Source organism: Ambystoma mexicanum, chromosome 9 (assembly GCF_040938575.1).
Source record: "Ambystoma mexicanum isolate Mex_15411 chromosome 9, UKY_AmexF1_1, whole genome shotgun sequence".
In the NCBI taxonomy this organism is placed as follows: Eukaryota; Metazoa; Chordata; class Amphibia; order Caudata; family Ambystomatidae; genus Ambystoma; species Ambystoma mexicanum.
In genome coordinates this window covers 366,299,556-366,320,287 of record NC_090931.1, presented here as the reverse complement: position 1 = coordinate 366,320,287, position 20,732 = coordinate 366,299,556, and the positions used below count along the sequence as shown (strand labels likewise).

General features: G+C 48.1%; 1 protein-coding gene across 1 annotated transcript in view; it reads left to right on the top strand.

The window, feature by feature from the left end:
* Window positions 1-679: 679 nt before the first annotated feature.
* Window positions 680-20,732, top strand: part of LIMK1 (LIM domain kinase 1) — a 340,745-nt gene continuing 320,692 nt past the window's right edge. The window contains exon 1 of the mRNA XM_069614802.1: window positions 680-931. Within this exon, the coding sequence (XP_069470903.1) occupies window positions 874-931 (58 nt within the window). The 5' untranslated portion in view covers window positions 680-873. The remainder of the gene's footprint in view (window positions 932-20,732) is intronic.

Sequence of the window (20,732 nt, the reverse complement as noted above, 5' to 3'; positions counted from 1 at the left end):
CCTCCATTACTATCTCTTTTTCTTCTCATGTTTTCACCACACTGCTCCCGTGTTCCTGCTCCCCCCCTTCTAACGCCTTGCCGTCTTTTCAGGCTCCTCCATGAAGCCTTGCTGACAGCATCCCTTCGCCCTTGTCGCGCCAAACGGCCGTGCCCCGTGTGCCTTCTAGACTCTCCTCTGCCCGTGCGCCCTTCCCCTGTTCCATATTACCCATGTGTCCCCCGCCCCCAACCCCGACAACACTCTGCCTTCCTTCTCCTCGTGTTTCCCAATTCGGTCTCTTTACTCCGCTCTGGTCTCTCGGTTCACCCTTCTCGCACTGCCACCCGTGCCCTCCACCTGACTCTGGTACCCTGCCCCTTCCCCTGCCTCGCATTCCGGCGGGCCGTCTTTCTTCCTCTAGTGCCTATGCCCCACGTGCGGGCCACCCCGAATCTCTTCCCTTTAGTGCCCCGGCCCTAACATTTCTTCACATTCCGGGCCCCGCACCCCCAAACCCAATTCCCTCTACTCACACTCCCACATGCTCTCCCCTGGCACGCCCCCTCTCTGCCTATCAGTCTCCCGGTCCTCTGACACTGCCATGTGCCTCTTCCTCCCAGCTGGCCACCTCCTCCCTCCTCCCCTGCACTCCCCCTCCCTCCTCTTTCCTAGGGATGCCAGGCCTGTTGGCCATCTTCCCCTCCCTTTCTGCTGTTCAGCAGATTCCAGCCCTCCCACTCCCTCCCATCCTTCCCTCCCCTCTGAAGAGCATCCCATACACAGTCCGGAGGAAGCTGGAAACCCCACGCACATCGGGCGACGCGAGGAAACACCCCTGGCCCGGGCCCGCTGCACCCCACCCAGCCCGGCCGTGGGGCTGCCGGCTGCTGCATGAGGCTGATGTTGCTCTGCTGCACCTGGAGGGAAGAGCTGATGGGCGAGGAGGAAGGTGCGTGCGTGCTCCAGGGGCTGGGATTCGAGGGGGTGGGGGCAGGCAGGTGGCTTAAGGGGAGGAGGGACTCCCATCAGAGCAAGTTAACAGTCCAGAAGACGAAGGGAAAGGGGTGAAAGGTGGGGGTCAAGAGGACTAGGTAGGTGTTATTGGAGGTTTGAGTTGGTTGCCCTTGCGGAGTCATACATGGCAACATTATCCATTCCATTTGGGAGACAGTAGTCCAGTCCTGGTTTTAAATTGCCATTGGAATGGATAATGTTGGCATGCATAGTAGTGTTGGAGTGTATGCATGAGGTAAAGTGGTTGCCTATGGAAGGAGAGGGTGAGTCCATTGGGTGTACACTGGTAGATGATGAGTGGCATGGTAAAGAAGAAGGTGGCTGTCCAAGGGGAAGAAAATCAGTGCCCAGGGTAAAAGGTGGATGGCAATTTGGGAGCGGAGGGGGGGGGGTTAGGTGAAGTGTGTTGGTGTCTGTGGGAGAAAGTATTGGGCGCTTGGAAGGGCGATGATGGGAAGGAGGTACTAGGCAGTTTCCTGTGGGCAGGAAGGTGAATCTCCAGGGACTGTGGGAAGTAAGTGTGGGAGGACGTTTAAACTTCCTGGGGAGGAAATTAGATGCCCATCAGAAGGTGAGTGTCCAGGGGCAGAAAAGGGAGAGATTGGTGTCGGGGGTGGAAGGTTGGTTGCTTTTACAGAGAATACATGTTCTGTGTATGGGGGAGTGGCTCTGATCAGAGTAAGGTGGGTGTCCATCTTAGAAGGATGGATGTCCAGGGGAAGAAAGTAGTGGTACAGGTCATGAAAGTTGGTGGGCCGCAATGGAATGTCATCGTCCTGCAGCAGAAGGTGGCGTTCATTGGGGCCAGGCTGGTGTCCACCAGTGGAAGGCGGTGTCTTGGATGGAAAGGAGGATATCCTTTTGAGGAAGAAGGCCACAGGGTGAAAGGTGGGAGTACATGGGGTGGAAGTTTTGTATCCACTGGGAGTAGGGTGGGTATTCATGGGAGGAAGTTGGTTGTTCATTGTGGGAATTTGGGTATCGAAGGAAGGACAGTGGCTCCTCAAGCCAGAAAGACTGGTGTCCAGGAAGAGGTAATGTGGGCGCCCATGGTGGGAAGGTAGGTGTTTACGAGAGGAAGTTGGCTGCTCATGGCGAGACATTGGGTGTCCAAAGAGCAACGGCGGCTCGCTATCGAAGAGGCTGGTGACCAAGAGGAGGGAACGTTGTGTCCTGTGTAGGAAGTCAGGTTTGCACATCAAGAAATGCCAGCAACGGACAGTGGGGTTGCCTGGGAAGGAAGGGAATCGTCTGTCACATGAAGTTAAATATTCAGGCATATAAAGGCGAGTGGTTGTCCATCTCAGAATGTGGGCATACGTTAGAAGAAAGTGGGTGTCCACTTGACTGGGTGGCCAGAAAGAAGGTGGATGTTCATCTTAACATGGTGGGTGTCTGCAGGGAGGAAAAGGCTTTCCAGGGAGAAGGGTGTCTATGGCAGGAGAGTGTGGGTCCAGTCAATGAATGTGACCTCCCAGTAGGAAGTGTATATGAGATGAAGTTCAGTGCCCAGTTTGATGTTGGGGATTGTCCATCGCATGAAGCTAGCCGTACACCGGGAAAGGAAGGTGTCCAGGGGAGTCAGGTTGTCTCCACTGGGGAAGCTCTGTCTCTATAGGAGGAACGTGAGCGCTCACAGTGGAAGGTGGGTGTCCATTAAAACACAGTGATTGTTTCTGTGAACAGTGAGGGTTTCCAGGTAGAACAATGTCAATAGGATGGTAGCTGGTTGGCAATGGTGGTGTCCATTGGTTGAAATGTGGGTGTTTGGAGGTAGGTTGAACATGCCTATGGGGAGGTGGGTGACTGTTAAGAGTAAGTAAGATGTGTGTGAGGAACCAAAATGTTTTTCCCTTAATAGTAATGTGGATGTTCATTGGGGGAATGTGGATGTCCATTGAGTGGGAAAGGTGGTGGGCCAAGGGGAGTGAATATGTGTCCCTGTGATATTGAATTGCATTGATTGTTTATTTGTATAGCGCCTATACATAAAGTGTTTCAAAGCGCTTTAAGTAGGGAGGGAACATGGGAGAATACAGTTACATTATTACAGTGCTTGAAAACAATTAAGAATGAGAAAATAACTATCGTAATCAGCCTGACGATAGTGACGACATTTCGGATAGTGCAAGTGCAAGGAAACAGTAACGGAGAAAAGGGGTAGGAAGAAGGAGACAAAACCAGCATTAACATTACTATGCCTGACGGCAATGGATGCAGTGCAGAGAGGTACGAACAAGCAGCTAAACAGAAGGTCAAATGGCAATTCAGAAAAGTGCAAGGATGGGAGGGGAAGACAAGGAGGGAATGAGAGGGGACGGGAAAGCTGCTTTCAAAGTCAAGAGACAATGATAGGAGTAAGTGCTGCAGTAAAAAAAGAAAGGAAGAGGGAAGGGGCAGAGGACTGGGAATATAGACAATGGGGTGGAAGAGGAGCACAGAGAAAAGTCACAGAGGGACGAGGGGGGAAGGGGAGAAGACAGAAAGGGGGACGAGTGGGTAGATAACAATGAAGGGCAGGGTTGGACGGGGGGGGGGTAGCTGCAAGACAGGTAACTACGATGACTATGCCTGACGTCAATTGGGGTAGTACCAGACTTTAGAGGCACCCAGATAGACTCTGGGGAAGTGGGGGCGGGGGGAAAGGCTGGTGTCCAAGGAAATAAGGCTGGCATTCAGGGGCAGATGGTGGGTGCTGCTGGGAAAGAAGCTTTGTGGCTATGAGGGAAGGTTGGTGTCTCGAGAAGAATTTGGGTAACCAGGGAGGAAGGAAGGGGGCAAAGGAAGGAAGGTAAGTGTCAGTGGATTACAAGGTTGTTGTCTATTGGTAGACAGTTGGTGGTCCGTGTGCTAATGGGGGCTATTCATGTGGAGTTTGTCAATGGGGGCTAAGGTGAGTGTTTACAAGAGGTCTTTGGGTACTCATGGGGAAAAGGCCAGTGTCTAGGGGAGGGTGTGGGTGTCCTGGATTACACAGGGAGATGGCTGTCCTTTAGCATTATGATGAGTCTTCATTCAAGTAAAGTGGTTGTCCATGGTATTAAGTGAGGGCAACCGAGAGTCCGGTGGGTGCTTATTAGGAGAGAGTGTGTGATGGGTATCTATCCTTCAGAGTAGGAAGGGAGTTCTTTAAGAGTGAACAATGTGTGTACAAAGTGTGGGGAACCCTAGGAGTAATGTAGGCGTTCATGAGAGGACGTTGGTTGTTCATGGAAGAAAGGTGATTGTCTACAAGAGCAGTGTGGTGTTAAGGGGAGGGATCGAAGGGCAGGTACCATCAATAGGAAGGTGGTTGGTCTTGGATCACAGGAACCTAGTTGTTCATGGTGGGAGGTGGTGGTCCTTGGTGGGAAGTTGGGTGTCCATTCGGTGGGGAAGATGGTTGTCCATGGAAGGAAGGTAGGTGTCAATGGAAGGAAGAAGGTGGTTGGTTGTGCATCACAGGAAGAGAGTTGTCTATGAGGAGAGGTGGTTGTCCTTGAAGGGAAGTAGGGTGTCTATTAAGGGGGAAGATGGTTGTCTATTGGAGGAAGGTGGGTGTCAATGGAAAGAAGAAGGTTGTTGGTTGTGCATCACAGTAAGAGATTTGTCTATGAGGAGAGGTGGTGGTCTATAGAGGGAAGTTGGGTGTCTATTAAGGGGGAAGATTGTTGTCCATTGGAGGAAGGTGGGTGTCAATGGAAGGAAGACGGTTGGTCGTGCATCACAGGAATAGTTGTCTATCAGGAGAGATGGTGGTCGTTGGAGGGAAGTTGGGTGTCTATTATGGGGATGATGGTTGTCGATGGGATGAACGAGACTGTGAGTGGGGGTAAGGGGTGAAGAGAAGAATGTGGGTGTCCAAGAAAGGGGGAAAGCAGAAGCAGATAGCAGGTGAGTCGGGTTCAGAGGGTAAACAGTGAGGGTCCATGCGGTAGATGGGTGTCCACGAGGTGGAAGGTTGGTGTCAATGGGGGAAGTTGGTTAGCTAATGTTGGTAATGTGGGTTTCCATCAGTGGCACATTGGGGTCCTTGGTAGCGATCTGCATGTCTAGGGGAGGAGAATGTGTACCCAGAGGAGGAAGGGGTGGTGCCAACGAGTGTCCATGGGGAAAGGTAAATATATAAGGGTAGGTAACGTTGGTGTCCATGATGGAAGGTAAGGCGTCCATAAGAGGAACACAGGGCACCAGATGGGAAGGTGAGTCTTCTGGGGAACAGGGTGCTTGTCTATGGGAGGAAAAGTGGTGTCTAGAGAAGGAAGGCGAGTCCTTCCAATGAAGGTTGCTCCTTGGGATGAAGGCGGTGGTTCATGGTGGGAGAGTGGGTGTTCATTCGATGAGTATGGGTGTCCTCAAAGGGACGGTGTGTGTCCAGGTATTGAAGTTGGGTGTCCCGGGGGGGGGAGGGGTGATTGGGGAGGGTTAAGGCTGGAATTCAAGGAGGAAATAACAGTCGTCTATGGGGAGGAAGGTTGGTGTCTACGGTGGGAGGTGGGCTTTAAAGATTGTGTTTTTTATTACTTTACAAAGTGCACACCGGGTGATGGTGAGACAGGTTCGGCAGGTCCTAAGTGCACAGGCTGAGGCTGTGTAGTTGTATGGGGCAGGCCCCTGTCACAGAGTGCACCTTGTAGTGTTGATTTACGTGCCAGCGCACAGGCCAAGAATGTCTGTTTGGGTCCTGTTTCTGCAGTGGTTTGCGTTGGCTCTGCTTCAGATTCAAATGGCTCCCAGTTTACTGTGTTTGCTGGTTCGGTTCCGATTCCCTGGCCACCGGGGGCTAGTTCTGGTAGAGCTGTACGGCCTCCTGGGCCTAATCCTGACCTCAGGTCCTTCCCAAGTGGCTCTGTTTTTGAACCAGGTGACTAGCTGCATACCCCTTCCCTTGACTCTTGTGTCACCAGCCCCGATCCCGCTTCCAGGGCCCTTCATTGCTGGTGCCCTGTCGTGCATTTGTCACTGCTTGTGCGTCTGCCAGCAAGTGGCTTTTGGCTGCAGTGAGAGAGACGCAGCTTCCCTGCCAATGCAGCGACGTGTCTCTTGCAGAGAAACATCCTGCACCAAACTTGTGTGACGCTATCATCAGACCCCTGTAGTGCTATGGCAGTTACTAGGGACCCTCATAAAGCGGGCTCACCAAATTACACAAAGTAATCCTGGTGATCCCGGTCAAGTGGCACAGCGAGTAGAGCGCCCGCTTTGACATCTGTGCAGAGCCTGCTAATGCAGGTTCGAATCCCGGGAAAGGCCAAACTCAGCCTTTCATCCATCAGAGGTCGATAAATGAGCACCACACACCGTGGTTAATAATAAGCAGTGCTCAGATACCATTTAAATGAGGGTTTGTAGCGTTATATAAATGCGAAAGTATTATTATTATTAAAGGTACGACTCACCCGAAGAGACCACCACAAGACAATTGAACTGGCAGTCAGGTGGCAGAGTGACTGGAAACGTAACCAGTTAGAGCTGGACTCCTGCAACACCAGTATGCGCCATCCACAAGCAAAGGCAGCGGAAAAGCGCCCCTGAAGTGCCTTTGACTTACTTTGGGATAGCATGGCTGAAGGCAAGGCCTGCCCGGAGGCGTTTGGGAACGCAGTCATAAAGCAATCGCTGACCACGTAGTTAAGAGTGAGAGCACAAACAATGGGATTAACACAAACAACGGCCACTTATCAATAGTAAATACCACAAAAAGGCCCATCTATAATGGTGAAAAATCTTAATAAGCAAAACTTCAGGCATTTAAAAAAAAAATCTATTAAAATCCTATGTATTCAAAATAATTATTTTGTGATAAAAGTGTTACTAATGCAATGTATTAATTTATTTATTTATTACATGTATGTAACGCCCAGACCCGGGGGCATAACAGCGTTGGTACTGACAGTTGTCAAGTAGGGTTACAGACAGATTTAGACATATTTGTTGATAACCAGGTTTGTAACAGTTTTTGGAAGGTTGTCTAGGACTGTTCACTTCAAGCAGAAAGTAGAAAATGCATCAGAAATCGTATGCAACATGTTGCCTCGCACTGGCCGGGTGGCCTGGGGTGAGATCAGTCAGCAAGAGTGTGACTCTTAGCAAAGATGAGCGCGGAGGTTGCATGTAGTAGTGCACTGGGTGCAATCTTCCATTTTGGTTATAGCAGTGTTGCGGAATGTACTGCACATCAGGTTTAAAATGATGGAATGATGTGCGTCTCCTATAGAGTCTCATACGCCCGTATCTGTCTCATTAGTCGTTGAACTAAACTCTTTCCTTGGTACTTGGAAAGGGGCTAGGGGGTGGAGAGCTGGATTAATCTAAAGATTTCCCCTTGGTTTATTTATTTTTCAAGTGTTTCTGACAGCACCTTCTGTTTATTTTCTGAGTCTACTCAATAGGACGCCAGACTGTGTTGTGTGGTATTACTGTGGCAGTTTTGGCATATTCCTAATATCCTTCCCTATTCCTGAGGGGGCAAATCACTATTTTTATTCCTCCATTTGCAATGGGTTGGTGATGGCGCAGCTTAAAAGAATGGATATGATTTGGGATACAGAGTTCATGAAAGGGAGGGATAAGCATTGGCTCCATGTTAAACAAAGACCTATTGCAAGATGGCTTCAAACTTCTTCTTTGAGATTACGGGAAAGTGCTCTATTTTTAAATTAATGCCTGAAAGAAAGGAACTTCCACAGTGTGGTTGGGATCCAGATCCCACAGCTGCAGGATTTTGATGAACAGATGCTATATAAAATATGGAATCTGTGTGTGTGATTTGTGTAAAGGTGACCAATGTAGAAATATGTATTTAGGAGGAAATCCGATTTTGAGACTAGTGGCTGAGGGGAGGTTTCTAAGGACTGTAAAGCTAAACCATAAATATGACATCATCCGGCCTTGGTCCAATCACTCAAATGCAAGGTGGAGATGAGGTCCTGATCCAATCACAGTTCACAGGGGCAAGCTTAGCTAAGCTGGCCCATACACCCATTTTATGATGTCATTTTAAAGGATAAATAGAGACAGCTGACAACACATAGGGACTGACTGATCCACTCACTGATTTGCTTTCTTTCCTGATTCCGGCGAAGCACTCTGATCCAGCATTCTACATCCAGCTTTAACATCCTTCCAGATCCAGATGCCAAGACTCTTCCGAAGCAGTAGAGAACTACTGATTTCAGCAAGGCCTAAATCCTCAAACTTATTCTTGCAACCCAGTGAAGCGCTGTGGTGTTAGAAGGCCTTTTAAAGCAGTATCCTGAAATTCTCTGGCTTGCTACCACAAGGCTTGCCTGAGGAACTCACTATCCAGCTGATTGAAATATTCACAAGAAGGACAGATCCTGGTGATGGCGCAGCTTAAAAGAATGGATATGATTTGGGATAGAGAGTTCATGAAAGGGAAGGGACAGCGTTGGCTCCATGTTAAACAAAGATCTATTGCAAGATGGCTTCAACCTTCTTCTTTGAGATTACGGGAAAGTGCTCAATTTTTAAATTAATGCCTGAAAGAAAGGGACTTCCACAGTGTGTTTGGGAACAGGTGTCTCCATGTAGTTGGTTGTGGAGCGATGCTGTCAGACCAGCTGCGGCCTTAAGGATGCACTTTTCATTGTGGTCAGGAAAACTCTGCAATCTGGATGCAGCATGTAATGAGTTGGTGCTTCATGGATCCTGGGGCACTCCTAGCATGTCTAGAGTCCTCTTTTGTATATTACAGTCCCGATGGTCGCTGGTGGCCCATGAGCTGCAGCACACACAATACATATCTTGAACCACTTGGATCTACAGCCTCAAAACGAGTTGTGTCCTGACGAGACCCATAGTTTTGTGGGAGGCCCATGGGGTTGTAGGATGCGTGCATGCTTGTGTGGAGTCCATGCAATTGTGAAATACCCATGTGCTTGTGTGAGGCCCATGTGGTAGTGGTATGTCCATGTACCTGTGATAGGCCAATTCACTTGTGAAGCCTCCATGCCCTTGTAAGTAGCCTATACAATTGCGTGAAGCCTGTGCACTTGTCAGAAGCCCATTTGCCCGTAATAGGCCCATGCACTTGTGTTAAGCCCATGCGCTTGTTTGGTCTATGTGCTTGAGGCATGTCAATGTGCTTGTGATACCCCTTGGCACTTGTGATAGGTGCATGCACTTGTGAGAAGTCCGCACACTTGTGAGAAGCCTGTACACTTGTGAGAAGCCCATGCACTTATCAGAAGTCCATGTGCTTGTGATAGTCCCATGCACTTGTTCGAAGTCCACATGCTTATGACAGGTCTATGTGCTTGAGGCAAGCCCATGTGCTTGTGAGTAGCCCAAACGCGTGTGTGAAGTCTATCCACTTCTGATAGACCTGTACACTTGTGAGAAGCCTATGCCCTTCTGGGAGACCCATGTGCTTTTAATAGGCCTATGCACTCACGAGAAGCCCATGTGTTAGAGGGAAGCCCATGTGCTTGTGATAGGCCCATGCATTTGTGTGAATCCAATGCATGTGTTAGCTCTATGTACGTAAGGTAAGCCCATTTGCCTGTGATAGGCCCATGCACTTGTGTTAAGCCCATACGCTTGTTAGGTCTATGTGCTTGAGGCAAGTCAATGTGCTTGTGACAGCCCTAGGTCTATGTGCTTGAGGCAAGCCCATGTGCTTGTGATAAGCCTAAGCACTTGGGATAGGTCCATGCACTTTTGAGAAGCCAATGCACTTATCAGAAGCCCATGTGCTTGTGATAGGCTCATGCACTTGTGGTAAGCCTGTGCGCTTGTTAGGTCTATGCACTGAGACAAGTCCATGAGCTTGTGATAGGCCAATGCACTCGTGATAGGCCCCTGCACCTGTGAGAAGCCCATGCACTTGTGAGAAGCCCATGCACTTATTAGAATTCCATGTGCTTGTGATAGGCCGATTCACTTGTTCGAAGTCCCGAAGTCCACACCCCTGTAATAGGTCTTTGTGCTTGAGGCGAGCCCATGTGCTTGTGAGAATCCTTAACACTTGTGTGAAAACTATGCACTTGTGATAGACCTGTACACTTGTGAGAATCCCATGCCCTTTTGGGAGACCCATTTGCTTGTAATAGGCCTATGCATTCATGAGAAGACCATGTGCTTTTGATACGCCCATGCCCTTGTGTGAATCCCATGTGCTTGTGATAGGTCTATGTGTTTGAGGCAAGTTCATGTGCTTGTGATAGGTCCATGCATTTGACGGAAGCCCATGCGCTGTCTGCTTTTGTATACATGTTTGTTTCACTCAATTACAGTGAAATGTCGGGGTATCACATCAAAGAGCTTGAGACCAGGCCAGGGGAAGTAACTCCTGGGTTTTGCTGTGACTGCCTTGCAATGCAAGCCCTTAGTCTATGGACTCTGAGCTCACCCCATCTTGGTACAGTTCCACACCGGCGTGGTGCTGTAGGAGTACACACCACTGTACCTGAACTGCAGTGAGTATTTCATACACTTCATCTACCTTGGAAGCTAGTTAGTGACTTGTCATGGTTTCCGGGGTTCAGGAGACATTCTAAGCTGCTATTGTGGGAATCAGGGGGGAGCTGTCACTATTCTCTGTATTTTGAAACTATTTTTAGGCGGCACGGCAAGGGTGGTGTTACCTTACAGGACTGTAGACACTCAGAGTATTTAAAAGGCATGTTGTATCCGTGTAATGTGTTTCGTGTCTCGTCACATGGCTTTCGAATGTGACCTATGTTATCTATCGTCATGTTAAGAGGCACGCGCATGATTTCTGCAACAGGCTCCAGCTCTCCATTATATTTAAGGCTCCTCTCCTATTTTTTAGTGCAGTTTAATGAGGTTTTCAAACTGCAAGTATCCTGGGGGTGCCTGGGAACTCGGGGTGCACTGGGACTTTTGGAAACGTGATTGTACTGGAATTGTGCAACTGGGCGTAAACTAGGGCCGTCAAATTTGTAAAATAATGGGTTTATCAAACTGGCAGTACACCGGGCGTGATAAACTGAGATGACACTGGGTGCGAACACATGGGAATATGCAAACATTAGAGAAACGGAGATTTCCAAAGTGATCATATACTGCAATTCCTCGGGCACCACATGTTGGGCTAGAATTGCCTAAAATGCTAACATTCTCAGTTGTCAAGCTGGCAGTTTACTAGAATGCCAAACTGTCTATATATTGGAATTGTGTCCACTGGGACTAGCGTCGGCCTGCCCGAGTGAGTGACTGAACGACAAGGTTTTTCTAATGAGTTTATTAGGCTCTTCAAAATGGGCACATGGCACTGTACTTTGAAAACTGGGATTGTACTGGTTTCATCTCACTGGGCCTATGCTGGGCTGATCACACATTGAATACATGTAGTGCCAAATGGGGAGGACACTCTGAGTACCCAACTGGGATTTCCAAAACTGGGTGCATGGTTGGATTGTAACACTGGGAATACTATGTGATTGTGCACTGGGAGCAGCACATCACCATTTTACCAGGGTCCTGGTGAAGCACAAAGTGGGCAACCCTGATTAACAGGAATGCCCTTTTCCGTGCACCCTTCATCAGGGCATCTAGATTATGGGCAGCCGCTTCTTCTAGGAAACGTTGTGCGTGGGGGGGTTACATGGTTCAGTAGACTGCCCAATAGAGGCCTCTGGATACTTCTGAGGAGGTCATAGGTCGCACAAGCGATACCGAGGATCAGGTGGCGTGGAGGCTTGGCAGATGGCAAAGGCAGACTGCAGTTAGCCCACTTTCATGTCATGATATCATGACATTTCATGGCAGGTCATCTCACATCTGACATGTCATGTATGCATCATGAAATATCACAGCCATCATATCATGACATATCATAACTTGACATATGACAGGACATACTATAACATGACATGTTATACCACATGAAGGTATGACATATCATACGACATATCATGGCAAGGCATACATAATACACATAACACAGCATGGAATTTTGTGGCAAATGGCATAGCTTGGCATGATGAATGACAAGAAATACCAAAACATGACCTAGCAGGAGCATCTCTACATCTCCTCAAACTCTCCCAGGAGTGTCATGGCAAACCAACTCCAATGCTTACATTAGTAAGCACAGAGTGTGCCTGGCTAGAATGTCTTCATAGCCTGCCAGCAGGTAAGCAGGTTAGAGTATAAAGTTGCTCTGCACCAGCCTGGTGGTGCCACTGTCGTGTTCTTACTTCATTCCCATCTTAGTATGCCGAGTCCCCAGTTTATATCCAGGAAACCTTCCCACTGATATCCTAAAGAAAGATTTTGATTGATTCCATTTTTTTAAATGTATGTTGATGTTATTGGTGGTATTCATGTATCATGGACCTGCCCAGGGATCAGCGGAGCAAATGGAAAGGGGAAACCACTCAAAGCAAAGCCAGTGGAGGGTGAAGAGAAGGGATGTAAGTGCCACTAATTCCTCTTCTTGTGGGACCAAACACACAATTTTAGGCTTCTCAGTGCCACATGTCCAAACTGAGAAGAAGACCCTGCCCTCTAAAGAGGTAGGCAGGATGCCTCACTGGTCCTGGCGGAGAAGCAAGAGGGCATATTACAGAAGCCATGCCAACTCCTGTTTAGAAACGGCAATGCCAGCATCATAACAGCGTATTCTTGGCTGGCAGGCTACTAGCAAGCTGAATAAATCCAGTGACCCCAACTTCCGGGTGCTTGAAGTAGTGCCCCTTCAGCTTAGTAGTAATGATTGGCTGGGGATTGTTCTAGTTGAACGCATTGACTAATATTATATCTGTGACAAAATGTCTACTGCTCTGCTGGATCTCGGGCATGAGTATTGGCTAAAGGGCCTACTTTGCCCGCACTGATACTAAACCAGCAGTGATCCCAATCATACAGGTGAAACAGGCACCGCCTGACAGCTATACTTCCACTGTCCATGATTTAACCAAATGAGAAACGTTAGAAGGGCAATACACGAAAGTCATTTGAACGAAAATGACTTTTGGTTTTTACTCCCATCCGAACATGTCTGGTAACCCGTACCCCCCCACCTTTTGGTGGCACACTTCGCTGTGTGCCGCTGAGTCCTCTATCTCTTTGCAACGTCGGTTCTGTTCACTTACGTGCATGGAAACCAGCGCCGCAGGGTCCTTTTTCTTGTTCTCGGTTTTTTTTAAAACTTTATTTTGACTTAGCGGGGGACACGCCTGCAACTCCAGAAGCCAATGTAACGAACAAGGGTGCGGGGGTGGAAGTCCCAGCTCCCGTTATTCACTACAATGGTACCGTATGCTAGATGTGTTCCACATTTTCGGATGTACTTTATTTTCGTACAACCGAAATTCGAAAAAATGTACCATTCTTTTTTTTTCTTCCGGTCAATTATATGGATTCCTTGTACTTCCCATGCTGACCTGTTGCACTGAAAGGCAACTACTGGGCGTTGTCAGGAGACTGTCCCTAGATTGGTCACATGGGTACACTGTGGTTTTTGGCTGGAACATTTATGGATTTAAGGCTGATAAGCAGAATTTACCTTGAGAGTCTGAATTACCTGCATCATTCTATTAAATAAAAAATTTAAAAAACTCAGGCTGTTGCCTCCCTCACAGGTGGCGTTTTGTTGCATTCCTCCCAGCCAAAACGGCGGAGCACCACCCTTGTAAAGGGACTGGCTCATCCTCAAGGCGAAAATACATTCTGAGGCCGTCTGCATTGGAGTGCTGTAATCCAGGCTTATGAAGAACATCCATGTCCAATCCCTGCAGGAATATGACCTGGCGCAGCAACTTGGGATTCTCTCCCTGCATGGCCATAACCCACCTGAGAGGTCGGTGGTCAGTTTGAACAGTGAAGTGAGACCCTAAAATGCAGAGTTTCGGGTCGTACAACCCACGCTGCTGCAACAGCCCAGTGGTGCGCTCTTGTATTCATTCACCTGTTAATCTAGGAAACAGGATGTTCAAAATTTGGAGCCGTCTGTCAGAATAGTTAATTTCTGTCCCTATTTTGGATCTTTAAAGCAGGGGTGCTGCACAGCCATCTTTTAAGTTCTCTAAAGCGGTTGGCAGGCAGGAGTCTGGGAGAGTTTCTTTGGCATCTTTTTAGAGTCATTCAAGGGAAGGACAATGTTGACATATTCCTTGATGAAAAATCTGTAATTCCCAGTGAGGCCAAGGAAAGCCCTCACCTGAGCCTGAGGGCTAGGAGTTAGGCTTTATAGAGGCTCAATAACCCACATGTCCGACATGTTGGAACCTTCCTCTTTGATGGTGTCCCTCACCTTGGCAGACATCTGGCGAATTCCACTCCTCACTGGCTTTCTGTTTCCTGCGTCTATGTCACAGACACACCAATATGTGCGACCTGGAGTCATTGAGAACCGACCACACAAACTGGCCTATCAGCCACTTGCAGTGCTGCCATTGCTGTCCTGTGCAGGGTTCGAAATTGAGATTCAATTAGTAGGAGCTAAAACCAGCTCCAGGGTGTCGGGCATCCCCCAGCAGGTAGGAGCTACCACAGGGGTTACCAGGAGCTACCAGAGATGCTCCTTTACATTTTTGTTCATTTTGTATCAACCATTGTGTTTAAATGTGTATTAGATGTGTTCTAATGTTTCTTTATTAACATTCTTAAATATTGAAGGTTAATGTCACATTTACATGTTTGGAAGGCACCAGTTGGCCCTAGGAGCCACATGTAACTCCTGGTTTCACGTTAACCAGGCTCTGCTATGCTAAAAGCAGGGGCTGAATAGCTCCCCTCAATTTCGAACCCTGCTGTCAGGTCAGGGGAGATTTGTACCCTGTCGATGGACCGAGATATGGCATCTGTGCATAGAAAGCCTGGGAGAGGATTTGTCTTCTCTTCAGACTCAACATCAGTCACCCCCATGGAGCCCCACATGAGGGACTATCCTGATCAGAGCTTTTGTCACCACAGGGGCTTCGATAGTCCTCAATGGTACTGTTTCTGGGTACCAGTTTGCCTGGTCTACCACGCCCAACATTTACTGGTTCCTTGAGGGGATTTGGGGATCATATGGTCCCACAAATTATTCTCTTGAAATCCCTTCCAACAACTGGTAGCAGAATTAAGGGGAACTTTGTCGCCCCTGCTGACTTACTAGAAGCTTGGCAAGTATGAATTGACTGGACACATTCCTTGATTTTTGCCCATCTGAGGCTGGTAAAAATGGGCAGACAACCTGTCAGCCGCCTTGGCCACTCGTAAGCGACCTGCCAAAGAAATTTCATAAGTGAAGTCCACTAAGATCTTCCTGTGGCATTTGGGAACAACCTCTCTCTGCACACCCTCGGTTCCAGAATTCTTGGGCTCACTGCACATAAGACCATTCTCCTAGTACACTCTGAGTAACCCAGGTGCCTCTCCTTGGGCCTGTTCCTCTCAATGCTTCCGCAGACTGGGTAGAGAGGTGCAGTCCTTTCTGTGACTAGCTAAAAGCTAACCTGACTTGGGCCTCCAGCTGAGAAGAACTAACTCAGTTCTAGCAGGGCCCTGAAGTCTGAAGTTGTGTGGTACTCCATCTTAGGTTCTTGTTCTATCCCTGATGGTAATCCTGCAATCACTGAAACTCGTGTCACTGCAATAGGTACACCAGTGGCCATTGAGCCTTCGCTCGAAGGAGAAGAGACCTCAGTGGGCTTACGAACTACCAGGGTCTACAGTCTTCAGCATTGTCTGTCAGGAAGAGCTTCAGGGCCCATGGCCTCAAGTGCTTTTTCTCTGGCTTTTTACATAGCCTTTGATCTAGTGACCGCTGCCATTAAGTTAGGATCAGGGCAATGTCCTAGTTGGCAGTCTACTGGAATTGAGTCTTTTACTGTTACACAGCATTGAGACATTTCTTCCTCCAACTAAACATTGCCATTGCCAGTGGGCATTGACTGGGGCCACCAAACCAACTGAATAACCTGTTTGGTCCCAAGATAATTTGTCCTTCTTGCACCCATTGTCACCTGACAATGATGCCTCTAGCAGCTGTGCCCCGCCTTAGTGAAGACATACTCCAAAATATTGTTGGGATTTGGGCCACCCCTCAGAGCATCCGATGCCTTTACCAGTCAGAGTTAAAAGGCAACATTTGCTAACTCCCTGGCTTAGTGGAAATTCATCTGCTGAGATTCCCAGACTGACTATGGCCTTCTCTATGGTGCATCACCAACTAGGGCCTATTAGGATCTACCCTTACAGGCTGGACCTCCTTTCCTATATGCCATGTCCCCACGCAGGACACACATTTGGTTGGTGAGGATACTGGTGCCACAGTGTTAGAGGTATCATCACTATTCTTTTCTGTGGGTGCCAATGAGCCACAAGGCTGGGAATTCCGAGTCACTCTTGACAGAAGGGTGAGAACATTTGTCCTTACCCTCCTTTTGGTTTTCTTTTATTAGAAGCCTTTTCTTCTCCTTTGGGTGTGCTTGTCTGAGCTTTTTTCTGGACTCGAGTACTCACATAGCTGTCTGCAGCCTTTGCAAGTGACTTAGGCTCTGTGATATTCATGTCCAGCAAATGATGGTGTAACTCTGCCTCACATTCATGTAGGAACAGCTTACATGTAATCAAATTAAACATCCCCAGAAAAGTATTAAATTGATTACAGTCACCCACCCACTCATATACTTCAAAAACATTAATGTAAATTCTGCAAAAGCTTGATTGCCCTTCCCTAAAGCTCCTATGGTTTTGCTCTGGGGTCTTGCAAAACGTCTTAAGGATTGTGGCCTTCATTTTGGAATACATAGGACTTTACTCAGGAGCCAACTGAATTTTTTTATTTTTTTTATTTTGGATTTGTAGAGCGCACTACAGCCCACAGGCATCGAGGCCATATAAAGGAGATTTAAGAAGGCTTGCTTGAGGGTTACAATAAGTGGCCCATGAATAGATGCTTAAAGATAGTTTGATAGGTTACAGTTACAGTTGCTCACAGTTTCATTACATAGTACAGTGAACGCATAGTAAAGTGTGTCATATCCATCCAATTACAGTCAATGGGTGATAGGAGGTTACATGTGCAATACACTGCGCGTAGGGACAAGCCCTTTCAGACAAACAGCCACGTTTTTAAAGCCAATACGGAAGGCTGCATGAGAGTCGATTGACCTGATCTGGGCTGGGAGGTTGTTCCAGAGGGTAGCAGCCATGGTTGGGACGCTGGAGCCTGCAGCCCACACTCTGCGCGTGTGAGGAACCGTGATGTAGTTGGCATAGGTGGACCTTGAAGGTCTGGATATTGCTTGTTTGGTGATCCTCTGAGCTAGGTACATAGGTGCCAGACCGTGTAGACATTTATGTGTAAGGGCAAGGGTTTTGAAGACAACCCTTCTCCTTGATGGGTAGCCAGTGTACCTGCCTCCTGACCCCTGAAATGTGTTCCCTGCGCGAAATGCGTGTTGCGGCACTTAGGGCATTGTTCTGTGCAATCTGGAGTTTAGCCAGATTTTTTTGGGACGTCCCAATAAAGAATGCGTTGCAATAATCCAATCTAGAGCCAATGATGGCCCTGGCTATGGTGATACAGTTCTTTTGGGACAGGAATGGCCAAACAGCATTGATCAATTTAGAGTGATAAGCTGCTGAGGAGGCGATGGCCTTTACCTGCCTATCCATGGCATTAGTTCCTGCAGTCGTTAGATGGCTCATTAGGGCTGCACTCCACAATCCTTCTTCCGGCTCCTGGAGCTGGAATGCTAACCCCAGTGCTTTGAACCAGCCAGAGATGTCTTTCACCCACCTCCTATGGTTGGACTAAATGCCTGGGGTGTGGCACCTAGTCTTTCCAACAGTGTCCCCACTCGAAATACTTCCCTCCCCACCAGAAGTCTGTTTGCGGGCCTCCCTCTGTTCCTCAGGTTCCAACTTTTGCAACATCACTCGATCCTTCTGTTTCTGCCTCTCATCCCTTTGCCTCTGCTCTGCTAGGTCTTCCCACCTATCTCACAGACGATGCTGCCCCAGGGTGATTACCCTCGGGACGGGCTGGGATTTGGGACTTAACTGAAGCTCGGGATTTGACTGAAAGTCTAGATCTCTTGGAAACCAAAATTCACTCCCTTTGGGAAAAATGGGAAGAACGCCACCCCTCACCCCCAACACTAGAATGGGTATTTGGCTTGGGGGCTCAATGTAACTACTCAAACCATGGGCCGCCTTCGTCACCCCAACTTCCTCCAAAGTTTGGAGGCTTTTTAGCATTTCAGGTATGTGAATCTTACTGCCATGAGGGAATCACCTTTCCGAACATAGCTCACAAAAGGCGCTGGACTTCAGGCCCTTCACTGAATCAATGTTCAGTCCCATGTTGCAAAAATCAAAAAATACCTGGCCATGTTTCAAATGTGAATGCACGGTCTTTTATTTTGAATGACTATGCTGCTAATGTGGTCTGCAGCAGATGCAACTGCTGACCACGAGTGTGTCAAAATGACTACTGCTCTGCAGCAGTACAGCGAAGAGAAGTAGATAAAGCGCCTACTCGGCCCCACACTACTGCTAAACCAGCAGGGATCCCAATCACAAAGTTGAAACAGGCACAGCCCGACAGGTATACCTCCTACGCCTCCTTTGGTAATGTGGTCTGGGGGCATGCTACACTCTTCATGAGGAGTGTGAGCTGGCATAGACTCAACACAAATCACAATAGTGCGGTGGTACCAAAACAATGACTGATCAAGGTTCTATAAAAAGAATACACCGAGAAAACAGACGTTAAAATAAAGGGGCACTATGCGTTTGTAGACGGGAGCTAAGTCAAAGATTTCACCAATGTGTAAAGGTGGACGAAGATGTCTTTAAAAAAAGGTAGATAAGACGGCTTAAAAGTCATTAGCATCCTAGAGGTTGGCCAGGGATTCTTCAAGTAACTTATGGTCTTGTATCTGGGCCTTAATATCATTGAGCCACATTTTTGGGAGTAAAAAAAGGGAATCCCAGTGCTTTCGGAGCTGGACCAGGATTGAGGCGAACAGCAGTGGTGAAGGGTTCCATGGCAGCCAATGTCAGGTTGGTAGTGCTGGATGACTTGCTGGCCTTTGGTGTGCAGAGTGCCCTTCCATTGTGAGTGGGTTCGACTGGCTCAACACTTCATTGGGATACTGTAGCGGTGGTGGCTTGGAGCTCGAAGAAGCTGGTAACCAGGCAGGGGGTGTCGATTTCAGGATGCTAAAAGAATATGCGGGTCTCATATGTGGAGACATCAGAACTCTGTCATGGGGACAAACCCAGAGATGCAGAGGCAGTTGAGATTGAAGATGACTCAGCAGTTCTCTTGCAGCAGCTTGGAGGGCTTCAAAGGTGCCCAAACCAGCATTGAAGCGGTTCAGAGATGCATGGAAGACCAGGCGTTACTTCCTGGGTTCTGTGGTTGCTGTGAGATCCAGCCATAGTCTCAGGGGTGAGGCGAGTCTGTTCTTCTGCCCTTCCCAAACAGTAAGGTATGTAAAAGCCATTTGCAGGGGTTCTCTCGCCTCAAGTGGCTGGACCCTGAGTAGCATTGCCTCAGTTGCAGCAAGTGACCACACAGCAGTTTCAACCCAAATGTGTCCTTGGGATGGGTAGGAAGAAAAGCTTTCCTTTTCCTTCAAGACCTATGTATTCACCTGTCTGACAGAAGACTTTGGAAAAGACTGTATCCCCAATAGAGTACCAGGTGAATCCTTCTTGTCTGAAAATCCAAAGATGAATGAACTAAGAAGGGTTCCGCCTTATATAGGCAAAATGATATAGTGGATTGGTCCAGAGCAAGCCTGTTGTTAGGGGTCCAATCCTGGCACCTGTAACAAGTGGTGCTTGCTTGCTGATGCCATACCGACAATGTGACAATGCATTATCTGAATGAATTGGGAGAAGACGGTAATTTAGTGGAGCCTAGGCAAAAACTGAGAACTTGAGACCCAATTGTGGACTGAACTTCTATTCTGCGCTCTACCTTCTTCCTCTATCTGCTACATCACAATGGCCTCTAGTACTCCCCACCCTGTTTGGAACTTATTACAGTACCGGACCGGGACGGCTGCTTTTGAAGTTCCAGTTCCCGGCTACCCCCTCCCTCTGGGAGTAGACTGTGTGCTACAGAGATGATATGCTGCCCACCCCCATGAGCATCAGAGGTGATGGTTTCCAGACCAACACCCAGATGGTAGCTCGATGAAACTCAGTCCAGCCCAGATGAACTCCATATACACCCAGCCCTGTCATACAAAGGTCACTGTCCACCAGGCTGCCAATTAAATTACACCAAAGGCTTGAGGCTTTATAACTGTGTAATCCCAGGAGCCACCAAGTCAACGCAGGACAGGACACATAGTTTTTACTTTGGGAAAGAGGTGCCTGTAATTACAAATGCAACCATCTGTCTGCTGTAACTTTGGGCTCCAGGAGGACTTCATTCAGGAATATACAAGTGACAGTTTGCCTGCCCTGTTGCCACTGCAACGTAGGAGATGGTTGTTATCAGAAGACTGCCCCTAGCATGGTCACATGGATATGCTATTGTTTTTGGCATAGAGCATTTATGAAGCGGAGGCTGATTAGCAGAGCTCACCTTCTGCGTCATAATTCCACGCATCATTTTGTTAAATAAAAATCAAAAACCTCAGGCTTTTGCCACCCCCACAGATGGCATTTTCTCATAGTATGCGCCTTCCCGCCTTTAGTAGCAGAGTGGGTACAAGAAAATTGTCAACACTCATCTGTGTTGTATAGAGGTACTCTTAACTCCGTAATCACAGTAGCTAATCATCCAATATGAAATTGTAGAGAATGTTTTT